At 43.7% G+C, this 11,656-nt stretch overlaps 1 protein-coding gene across 2 annotated transcripts; it reads right to left on the reverse strand.

Annotated features, from left to right (window-relative positions):
- Positions 1-898: 898 nt before the first annotated feature.
- LOC120296895 (nuclear receptor 2C2 associated protein) lies at positions 899-10,797 on the reverse strand. Of its 2 annotated transcripts, XM_039318938.1 has the most exons (6): positions 10,614-10,793; positions 8,345-8,485; positions 6,964-7,054; positions 6,181-6,286; positions 3,527-3,594; positions 899-2,160 (listed from the first exon to the last, which is right to left on the reverse strand). In XM_039318938.1, exons 2-6 carry the CDS (start codon positions 8,383-8,385, stop codon positions 2,044-2,046), a joined length of 423 nt encoding a protein of 140 aa, XP_039174872.1. In that variant the 5' UTR covers positions 8,386-8,485; positions 10,614-10,793; the 3' UTR covers positions 899-2,043. The 2 variants fall into 2 exon arrangements, with proteins under 2 accessions (XP_039174872.1, XP_039174873.1); XM_039318939.1 differs by lacking the exon at positions 3,527-3,594 and having other exon boundaries at positions 899-2,158; positions 6,115-6,286; positions 10,614-10,797.
- Positions 10,798-11,656: the final 859 nt, after the last annotated feature.

The following is an 11,656-nucleotide window of genomic DNA, read 5'->3' on the forward strand; positions in this document are numbered from 1 at the left end:
CAACCATCGTAAAGACATGCTGGTTGGTCATGCATCGGTTGTAAGTGTAAGGACCGGTCATAAGCCACTAGTTTTAATGCTGTTGTAACTCTGAATGGTTGCTAAATGAATGGCTGTAAGTCAAGGATTACCTGTAGAGTCAGCATGCTTACGACCGAGCGAAGCTCGCCATTTCATTGCCAGAGCAAGATCTGTTTGTGCTGGTCCGGACCAAACACACCAAAACACCCAGGAAAAGCGATGAACAGAATAACAAAAGTTGGAAGGGACCTTGGAGGTCTTCTAGTCCAACCCCCTGCTCAGGCAGGAAACCCTAGATCAGGGGTAGGCAACCTTGGCTCTTTTATGACTCGTGGACTTCAACTCCCAGAATTCCTGAGCCAGCCGTACTGAGGGGAAAGGGAGAGGTTTCCAAGCTGAGCTATTCTGGCTCAGGAATTCTGGGAGTTGAAGTCCACGAGTCATAAAAGAGCCAAGGTTGCCTACCCCTGCCCTATACTATTTCAGACAAGCGGCTGTCCAGTCTCTTCTTGAAAGCCTTCAGTGACGGAGCACCCACAACGTATGGAGGCAAGCCATTCCACGGACTGTTTTGACCATTAGGAAATTTCTTCTGAGTTCTAGATTGCTTGTCTCCTTGATTCGGTTTCCATCCGTTGTTGTTGTCTTGCCATCCATTTCTCTGGAAAATAGTTTGACACCCCCCCCCCCCTCTTCTCTGAGGCAGTCATCTCGTCCAGTCCTTTTCACTAGACTAGACAAACCCAATTCTTGCCACCATTCTTCCTGTGTTTAGCCTCCAACCTCCATCGGTGTTGCTCTTTTCTGCACTCTTTTCAGAGTCTCTACATCTTTTTGGTGACCAAAATTGGACGCAGTATTCCAAATGTGGTCTTACTAAGGCTTTATAAATGGCATGATTTATTATTGCCTTTAAAAACAAGGGTCCAGGCATCGGGCAGAATGTGAGCATAAGGCACGGGCTCTGCTCTCTCCTCTGTGTGGGCAGCCCTGGCGCCTTGGATGGAGGTGGCAGCTCCAGACTCACCTTCAGAGGCTGACAGCAGCTGCTTGCAGATCCTCAGGCGGTTGTTCCTTTGGAGCAGGCTGCTAATTATTGGTGTCAGAATCTGAGCTCGCCATGACACCACACCCCACACTTTGGGTGCAGCCTTTTGGGGGATTCTGGCTGAGAAGGGTGTAGCTCAGAGACAAATCGTGAGTTTTGCAAGCTGCAGAACACAAGTTTAATTCTTGGCCTGCGTGTGTGTTTCATAAACCACTGCTTAGCAGGGATGGCTAGAAAGGAGTAAAGTAGTCCTTGACCTACCACAATTGGGCCCGGAACCTCCATTGTTAAATGAATCCTGCCTGATTTTACAGACATTTTTGCTGTGGTCATCAAGCAAATATGGCTTCCCCATTGAGATACATACCTACAGTACACTCATTTATTAATTGGATTTATTAATTGGATTTATGTGCCGCCCATCTTGTCAGAAGTCCCTCCAAAGGTCGCAAATGGCAATCAAGTGACCCCAAAAATGCTGCAACCATTGTAAATAGATGTGGTTTGCTGAACATCTGGATTCTGATCATGTGATTGTAGGGACATTGTGACAGTCATGTGCAAGGACCCGTTGTAAATCATTTTTTTTTCAGTGATACTGTAATTGAGTAAATTGTAAGTCAAGGACTACAGTATCTGTACTAGCCCATATGTTCAAATTAGAACTAGAGGTCCTTTCCTTTCAGCATGGAAAATGTAGTTTTTCTTTAATGAAACCTCTAATTACACATCTAAGAGAGAAATTCTTTTCTTTCCAGCTGTTCAAAGTGCTCCTGAAATAGGAGAAAAATGGGGAGGACGTTCATTTGCTTTCGAAGCACCAAACGGAAAGCAGCCAAGTCTAGTTCACACCATCTTAAGAAATCCCAGACTGGTGTTTAGTTTGCCATTTCGACAAATCCTTCAGCTCTTGCTTCTTCCTCTATCAAAGTTTGCCATTTCGACAAATCCTTCAGCTCTTGCTTCCTCCTCTATCAAAGCTTCTGCCCAAGGAGGTCGAGACGGTAGACGATAATTCGCCCAAAGAAATCCGAGCTGTTTTGAAAAGTAATTTTCAGTTTATCCAGGGGTTCTGCCTTGAACGGGAAGCTGTAGAGGAAGCAGGAGTTAAGGAACGGAAGATGCGAATAGAAATAGAATAGAAATACAGTCCCTCCCAAAAAAACACAACTGGGGATGAAGATCCTTTATGGAGGGGTTACGTGATGTACCTAAAATTATTTTTCATTACAGCAATGCATCTATAATGTGAACAGCAATAGCAACAGCACAATATACAGCTTCATAGTGTTTGACAGCCCTCTCTAAGTGCTTTACAGAGTCAGCATATTTCCCCCCAAGAATCTGGGTCCTCATTTTACCGACCTCAGAAGGATGGAAGGCTGAGTCAACATTGAACCAGTGAGAATCAAACTGTGGACAGTTGGCAGAATTAGCCAGCAATACTGCCTTCTAACCACTGCACTGACACACACACACACATATATAGGCCAGTGATGGTGAACCTTTTAGAGACCGAGTGCCCAAAAAACTGGCCCTGCGCCCACTCCACCCCCTGCCCCGCCCCACCCCACCTGCCTGCAGGGCCATTCACTGCCTCCAGGGCCTGCCGCAAATCACCCAGGCAGCCCAGCAGTGCCATGGCGGTCACGCCCTCTGCCCGCGCCCCGCAGCATCAACGATGCACGATGGGCATGAGGGCAGAGTCTTCTCTACGCTGCCTGGCTGCCATGCCTTGGCTGCGTTACTCAGCGTGGGCCAGGCTCGGGGGCGACTCTCCTCCAGGGGGGCTGCTGGTGAGGATGGGGTTGTGGGGGCAGGCAAGGCTGGGGCAACGGCACGTGTGCCCACAGAGAGGGCGCTGAATGCCGCATCTGGCATGCGTGCCATAGGTTCGCCACCACTGATATAGGCAATTGTTAAGTGAATTGCACCCAACTTTATGACCTTTTTGCCATGGTTGTTAAGCAGATCGTTGCAGTCATTAAGTAAATCATGCAATCATTAAGCAAACCTGGCTTCCCGCGTTGACTTCGCTTGTCGGAAGCCAGCTGGGGAGATTGCAAACGGTGATCACATGACCCCAGGACCCTGGAACCATATAAATACACGCTGGTTGCCAAGGGCTTGGATTTAGATCCTGTGAGTGGGGATGCTGCAGGGGTTTGGTTAGAATCAAACTCCTGGCAGCGAGCAGAGTCAGCCTGCAATACTGCATTCTAACCGCAGGGTAGCAAAGGCTTGATCTACTGAAGCGTTGATCCCCAAGGTAGGGAAGAACATTCACAAGCATTTCAAGCAACAATGGGGAAAAGGTTGTGGGAATGCAAGGAGGAACAAAATAGGAAACAGAGAGGCAATTGCACCAGAAAACCCTGCAGGGCTGTCTATGAGCCCTGGATCCACACATTTTGTAATTTCGCTTCTTGGAGTTCTGAATTAGTCGATAAAGGATATCTGGAGAGAGTTGCTATCTTCAGGGTAGAATTCAGCTAGGGTGGAGAGATCTTCTGCTTTCCGGCCACCTTTGGAAATTTGAATGCAAAGAAACAAGATGTGCCGTTGTGAAAATACTTGGGAACTGTTTTTCGCTGGTATTATCAGGCACCCGTCACTTCACAATGAAAATAATTTGGAAAGGAAAAATACTGAGGAAGAGATAGTACGGGTAGTCCTTGACTTACAACTGGTTGTTTAGCGACCGTTCGGAGTTACGACAGACCTCCCCAGAGTTACTTATGACCAGGGCTTTTTTTGGTCATAGAACATCCAGAATGGAGTTCCAGCACCTTTTTGGGATGGAACCTTGTAGGGTAGGCAAGGCGGGTTGTATGACGTGTGTGAGTTCCAGCACCTTTTATTTTTTTTACAAAAAAAGTACTGCTTACGACTCAGTTCAGCTGACTCTCCATAATGTGACTGGATTTTGATGCTTAACAATCGGCCAGCATTTATAGCCATTTGCAGCATCCCACAGTCATTTGACTGGATTTATTTCCCGGTTTTGCTAAAAACTGGCATTTACTTCAGTTTTTTTGACAAAATTGGCTAATAGCGAACCATTGGTTTGCTTGATAAATGGGGCCTTCACTTAATAACCGCTGCAAAAAACCAACAACAAAATCTGAAAACAGATCGGTCACAGGGGCGACTTGATTTATGACGGTCAGACTTACAACCATGATGCTCCATTATGGTCGTTGAGAACTACCTATATTGCAAGACTTCTTCTAGCCGCTGCCTGATTCCAGCCAATCACCCTATTCCTGCTAGATGTAGTAAGCTATGATGGGCAAGCCAACTAGTCTATCTCATTGGTGTTTAAAAAAATCAAATTCACCCAAAGAAATCTGATGAAGCCAGGGATGTTTCTACAGAATGGACTAGTAAAACTGCAGAGTTTAAGCCATCACCAGTTTAAAAGAGTACAGAGAAGAGCAACAAAGATGATTAGGGGACTGGAGGCTAAAACATATAAGGAACAGTTGCTGGAATTGGGTAGGTCTAGTTTAACGAAGAGAAGGACAAGGGGGGACATGATAGTAGCGCTCCAATATCTCAGGGGCTGCCCCAAAGAAGAATGGGTCAACCTCTTCTCTAAAGCAGCTGAAGGCAGGACAAGTAACAATGGATGGAAACTAATCAAAGAGAGAAGCAACCTGGAACTAAGGAGAAACTTCCTGACAGTTAGAACAATTAACCAATGGAACAACCTGCCTCCAGAAGCAGTGAATGCTCCAACACTGGAAGTTTTTAAGAAGAGACTGGACAATCATTTGTCTGAAATGGTGTAGGGTTCCTGCCTGAGCAAGGGATTGGACTCGATGACCTCCAAGATCCCTTCCAACTTTACTATTACTACTACTACTATTATTATTATTATGTCAGGGGTCCCCAACCCCTGGTCCATGGACCGGTATTGGTCTGCAGCATGCCAGCAACTGGTCCGCACAAACAAGTAAAGCTCCATCTGCAGGATGCAGGCAGCACATGAAACCACGCACTCTCCGGTCCGTGGAAGAACCTCTCTCCACGGAACCGGTCCCTGGTGCCCAAAAGGTTGGGGACCTCTGGTCTAAGTGAACATATCACAGCAAGCTCTCAAGGGATCTCTCTGGTCTCTTACCTGGCCAATACCTTAAGGCCTTGAACCATTCCAAAAAACTTCATGGGCAACCATGAGAAGACAGAATGGTGGGGGTCTGGGAAAATTCCTTATATTTTTCCCTTCAATGCGCCACAAAGTAAATTCAACAGAGCTCTTGTCAGTCCAAACTTTGTTTTTCTTTCCTTAGGTACTTTTTATCTTCTGTTCCCCTCATAATCAGTAACAAGAGGCCAAACAGGCTTCGTATGAAGGGAGAGACAGTCAGGAGTTAGAGAGAAGTACAAAATGAGGCATCCTTTAGGCTTTTTTAAGCACTGACTTGCTAATTTCCAACACTGGTCAGGTTTCTGCCCGAAATCTGACCGTAAAAGCCTATTTTGCTGTTCTCTCAGCATCTAATAATAAAAAATATAACTTTTATACGTGAAGCACTTATAGCCAGCTTGTTAGCATGAAGTTTATTTTATACAGATTTCCACAACAAGTGGTTTTAAAAAAACTCCAAGCTGTATGCATCCTATCAATATACTAAATGAAATACTATTTTACTACAATACAGAAATACTAAATAAAATACAAAATTAAACATTATATACAAGGTAAACATTTTCCTTGTCCAGTTTCCAATTCTAGGGGGCAGTGAGCTCATCTGTTTCTTAGTCAAGGGGGGGGGGGGAATGCTGTCCAAAGATGCTTCTGTAGTCATGTGGCTGGCGTGATTATAGGCCGAGGCGTACAGAGCGCTGTTACCTTCCCACAGAAGTAGTATCTATTTACCTCAGCATGGCTGGCTCAGGAATTCTGGGAGTTGAAGTCCATGAGTCATAAAAGAGCCAAGGTTGCCTACTCCTGCACCACTGAGCCACGTGTTAAATGCATTTAAATATGTAAAACACACACACACACACACACACACACACACACACACACAACCTACCTCTGTCTCTCAAATAGAAGAAGACTGGGCAAGGACATGCATTTTTAACTGTGGTGAGTTTTTTACCTTGCAGAATGCATTTTCGGCTTGCAAATCCCCCCTGAAACTGAATCTGAATTTGAGACGCCTGGATGGTCTGAGGAAATTCCAATATCAGCCACTGGATGGCACCCTAATACAGCAAAACAAACAAACAAACAAACAAAAAAACAGGACATCATCAACTTAAGAGAAATTCAAACAAATAGAAAAATATAAAAAGGCAGATAGTATAAAAAGAAAAGCTTTCTATCCAAGTTCTCTCTCTCACACACACACATACAGAGACCAAAAAAAAAAAAGAAAAAAAAAAAGGCAGCTGCAACAGCCTAATGCAGAGGTCTCCAACCTTGGCCACTTTATGACTTGTGGACTTCAACTCCCAGAATTCTTCAGCCAGCCATGCTGGGCTGAGGAATTCTGAGAGTTGAAGTCCACAAGTCATAAAAGGGCCACGGCGGGACCCCAGGCCTAATGGCTGTTTTTTTAACCATGGCAACCTTTAAGATGTGTGGACTCCAGCTCCCAGAATTCCCCAGCTTCCCCCCCCCCCCAGCAATTCCCCAATTTGGGCCTGTCACTCTCTCCCACACCAGCCCAGGGTTGTTGTTGTGGAGAAAAATAGGCGGTGAGAGGAATATTAGGTATCTTCACCGCCTTGAGATACTTATACAAAATAATAAAAGTGGGATTAAAAAAAAAATCTAATAGATAAACGTTGGCCTAGTTCGCAAATGAGTTGTAAGGTTCACAAGACGCTTGTGTGAATGCTCCGGGCAACATTGTAGGATGTTACTTATAAGAGTTCACCTGGTCTGAATTCCAACAGGTTTCTTCATTTCCGTCAAACATGTACTTCTTTCCAAATTGCTTCACCTCTCGGTTGAGGACGGAGCTCACCCTAAGGGTGCAGAAAACAAAAGCCAAGGGTGGAGAAGAGTTTCTTTTCCAGATTTCAACGCAAAACTAACCGGCAGCACAGAAATTTTGCACTTTTAATTACAGAATAATAGAACTGGAAGGGGCCTTGAAGGTCTTCTAGTCCAACCCCTGCTCGAGTAGATCCTATAGTACCATTTCAGACAAACGGTTGTCCAATCTCTTCTTGGAAAACCTCCAGTGATGGAGCACCCACAACTTTTGGGGGCAAGTCCTTCCACTGGTTAATGGTTCTCACCGATAGGAAATTTCTTCATACGGATAGTACTCGACTTACAACAGTTCATTTAGTGACTATTTGAAGTTACAACACTGAAAAAAGGGACTTACGACCATTTTTCACACTTAGGACGGCTGCAAAATAGTCACGGGATCAGATACTTGGCAACTGGTTCTTATTTACGATGGTTGCAGTGTGATCCCCTTTTACGCCCTTCTGGCAGGCAAAGTCAATGGGGAAGCTAGACTGACTTAACAACCATGTTACTCACTTAACAAGGGCAGGAATTTACAAAGCCCTAATAAGACCACACGTGGAATACTGCAGCCAATTTTGGTCACCATATCACAAAAAAGATGTTGAGAGTTTGGAAAAAATTCAGAGAAGAGCAACTAAGATGATCAAAGGTCTGGAAACCAAAACATATGAAGAACGGCTGCGGGACTTGGGTTTGGATAGTCTAAAGAAAAGAAGAAATAGGGAAGACATGATAGCAGTGTTCCAGTATTTGAGAGGCTGCCACAAAGAAGAGGGGGGCACGTTATTCACCAGAGCATCAGAGGGCAGGACGAGAAACAATGGTTGGAAGCTGATCAAAGAGAGAAGCAACCTGGAATTAAAGAGAAACTTCCTGATAGTGAGGACAATCAACCAGTGGAACAGCTTACCCCGAGAAATTGTGGGCGTTCCATCACTGGAGGTTTTTAAGAAAAAACTAGATAATCACTTGTCTGAGATGGTGTAGTTCTCCTGCTTGAGCAGGGGGCTGGACTAGAAGACCTCCGGGGTCCCTTTGAGCTCTATTCTATTCTATTCTATTCTATTCTATTCTATTCTATTCTATAGGCAAGAAAGGTCGTAAAATGTAGCAAAACTCACTTAACAACTGTCTCACTTAGCAACAGAATTTTTGGGCTCAATTGTGGTCGTAAGTCGAGGACTACCTGTAATTCTTGGTTCCATCTCTCTTTGATAAGATTCCATCCGTCGTTCTTAGTCCTTTTGAAAACGAAGATCCAAAGTTGCACTCACCTGCTTATAGTTTCAGAGCAAATCAGGGAAGACACGGCCATGACTTTTTCTTCCGGTCAGATAAAAAGAATAACAGAAGTGACTCGATGCCGAATGGAACACTGAGGATGCACATGCATGTGTTCTTCCAAGGACTATAGTCTATTTTATTAAAGAAGAATCAGAACAGAATTAATTTGGAACCAGTCTTATCAAATCATTCCTAGAACTAACACACATTTAGATATTCAACACTGTAGATCAGTGTTTCTCAACCTTAACAGCTTGAAGATGAGTGGACTTCATCTCCCGGAAATCCCCACCCACAAGTCATAAAAGGGCCAAGTTTGAAGGCCCCTGTATTAAATCAATGTGGCCTAGTAGTTAAGACAGCAAGTTAGAAACTGGGAGATGGTGAGTTGTAGCCCCACCCCAGGCTGGCTGGGTGATCCTGGGCCAATTACCAGGAGACAGCAAGTTCCAGTACCGCTTTAGGCATGAAAGCTGGCTGGGTGGACCAGTTGCTCTGTCTCAGCCCAATCCACCTCACAGGGTTGATGTGGTAGGGACAATGGGAGGAGGAAGGAATATTAGGTACGTAGGCTGCCTTGAATTTTTTTAAAAATAATAAAGGCAGAACATAATAAGTGGGTAAAAAAGTAAATAAACAAAAGCCATTAGAGAGCAATATAAAGAGTGATCCATGCTGGGCTCTCTGAAGGCAGAACTATTCAACATATAGTGCAAATAGACCTAATAACAATAAAAACAATTGAATTTTATTTGTAGAATTATATGAGGCTTTTATTTTAACTGCTGCCCTCCCCATTTTATCTCAGTTCTAATTTTTTTTTAAATCATCCTACTCAAACATTATTTTGCAGCACATGTCATAGTAAGTTGTTAAAGCTAATCAAGGATATTTTAATTAAAGTAATTAAAAAAAAAGAGTTAAACTCTATAGATGTAGCATGTGGTTATAATTTATTGAATTAAATCACAAGTAACTGGATTTAAACAGCCTGGTAAGCTCTAAACCACAATTTACAAAGCTGTACCAGCTGCTTTTATATGATACACTAATGCTAAAATAAAACTAACCACATTGTGGATTACCAGTAGCAGGATATGAGAACAATTAACCAGTGGAACAACCTGCCTCCAGAAGCGGTGAATGCTCCAACACTGGAAGTTTTTAAGAAAAGACTGGACAGCCATTTGCCCGAAATGGTATAGGGTTACCTGCCTGAGCAGGGGGTTGGACTTGATGACCTCCAAGGTCCCTTCCAACTTTATGATGATGATGATGATGATATCTGGGCCTAGCCAATAATGCAAGCTGTTCATTTTAGTATAGTTTTTATCCTACACATGCTTGAACTTCAGTTTCCACAATTCCCCAACTAGCACAACCAAGTCTCTGCTAAGGATTCTGGGAACTGAAGTCCACACATCTGCCTAGATTAGAATGACTAGGTAGACAGGCTTTTAAAAAAATCTCTGTGATTTATGAAGCCACCCACTTATTATATTTGGTCTTAAGCCACGGTTTAAAAACATTTTTAATTAGGCTTTAAACTGAATTAATATTTTAATTAAACCATTAACACCTTAATGGCAAAAGATCTAAAGGTTAGGCTTTAACATTAGTATGAACAGAGTCACAATCTTTACCAGAATTTTACTCCCAGGAAATCTTTTTTCCCCCTGCAGAGCTGTGTCTCTCAGAGGACCACTTTTAATTTATTTAAATAGTTTCTAAACTATCTTTGAAGATAAAAATCACCCTAGTATTCAGAGGTACCCCAGCTTCTCACAACGCAATATATAGACCTTTTCCCGTTTATTGTGTGCAAGCTCTAACCAGGAATTTAATCCCCAAATCAATGTTTTTCAAGCTTGACAACTTTAAGTGATGTGGACTTCAACTCCCAGAATTCAGCAGGGCCGGCTGGGGAGTTCTGGGAATTGAAGTCCACTCCTCTTAAAGTTGCTAACCTTGAAAAACACTGATCTAGATCCAACCTTTCCCCCTCTTTCCAGCATGGAGATTTAAGCAACAGTTCTTTTGACTAAGCCAGGGATCTTCAAACTTGGCCCTTTTATGACCTGTGGACTCCAACTCCCAGAATTCCTCAGCCAGCAACGCTGGCTGAGGAATTCTGGGAGTTGGAGTTCACAAGTCATAAAAGGGCCAAGTTTGAAGACCCCTGGCCTAAGCAATTGCATGCACAAAAAGCAAAAGAGCAGGGGCCAGGGAAAACTTTGGCAACCGGCTTTTCATACTGACCTGCAAATTTTGCGGAGAGGAGCAGACATCGAAAATGACATCGATACAGCCCGTTTCTTAGAAATATTTCTTATTCTCTCCCATCCAGGCAGGAAACAAGACAGAGAATCAGGAACAGAAGCAAAGTGCAGGAGAAACTCGCCTCGTGCCATCCACGCTTCCGGTTTCCTGAAGCCCTGGAAACTCTTAAAGAGACACGACGGAAAAGATCTGAAAAAATATATACATATAAAATCCAAAATGGTAGGTTGCGTCACCCCTCGTTCTCCACGAGGTGGCGGTAGCCGCGCAGCGGTGAGAAAATCAGGACTGCATATTTAAAGCGGAGTTACAGAGCAATAACAACGATGCAAAAAATTGCAGAATAAATTTCCAGGAGGCTTAGGGACAAGCCTGTTAGGCGGTGAGATTCTTTTTTGCAAAATGAGAAAAATTACAGTAACAGTAATAGTATAATAGAGTTAGAAGGGACTTTGGAGGTCTTCTAGTCCAACCCCCAGCAGGACACCTATAGTATACCTTTCTGGACAAACGGCTTTAGCTTTGCGATGGCTGGTGCGGGTGAAATTAGAGCCTCCATAGACAGAGGCAGTTTAGCCCTGAGTACAGGTAGTCCTTGACTTACAGTCACAGTTGAGTCCAAAAATTCCAATGCAAGGCAGTTGTTAAGTGAAAACAGTGGTTCATGATTGGTCCTCGCAGTTATGACTCCAGAGCCCTTAACAACTGCCCTGCTTAGCAACAGAAATTCTAATCCCAATTGTGGTTGTAAGTCAAGGACTAATTATAATTTGAACCTGGTCATCTCTGCCTTGGATGAGAAGTCTGGGTCGATTTGTTCAGTGATCCATCACAGGGGTCTCCAAACGTAGCAATTTTAAGACTTGTGGACTTCAGTTCCCAACTTCTTCAGCCAGCATGAAGAAATCTGGGAGCTAAAGTCCACAAATCTTAAAATTATCAAGTTTGGAGACCCCCTGATCTGTCAATTTGTTTTCTTGTCTGACCTCTGGTGTCCAAAACACCAAACTTCAAAAGTCTCA

This window comes from Crotalus tigris, unplaced genomic scaffold, assembly GCF_016545835.1.
Source record: "Crotalus tigris isolate CLP2741 ecotype Arizona unplaced genomic scaffold, ASM1654583v1 scf7180000021690.217554, whole genome shotgun sequence".
NCBI lineage: Eukaryota > Metazoa > Chordata > Lepidosauria > Squamata > Viperidae > Crotalus > Crotalus tigris.

Excerpts from the sequence above, each read along its gene's own strand:
- LOC120296895 (XM_039318938.1), bottom strand. The coding sequence starts at position 8,385 with ATGGCCGTGTCTTCCCTGATTTGCTCTGAAACTATAAGCAG. Across the intron at positions 7,055-8,344 it reads TGCTCTGAAACTATAAGCAG|GGTGAGCTCCGTCCTCAACC; the intron begins GTGAGTGCAACT and ends CTGCACCCTTAG. Across the intron at positions 2,161-3,526 it reads AAGATAGCAACTCTCTCCAG|AGCTTCCCGTTCAAGGCAGA; the intron begins ATATCCTTTATC and ends TGCTTCCTCTAC.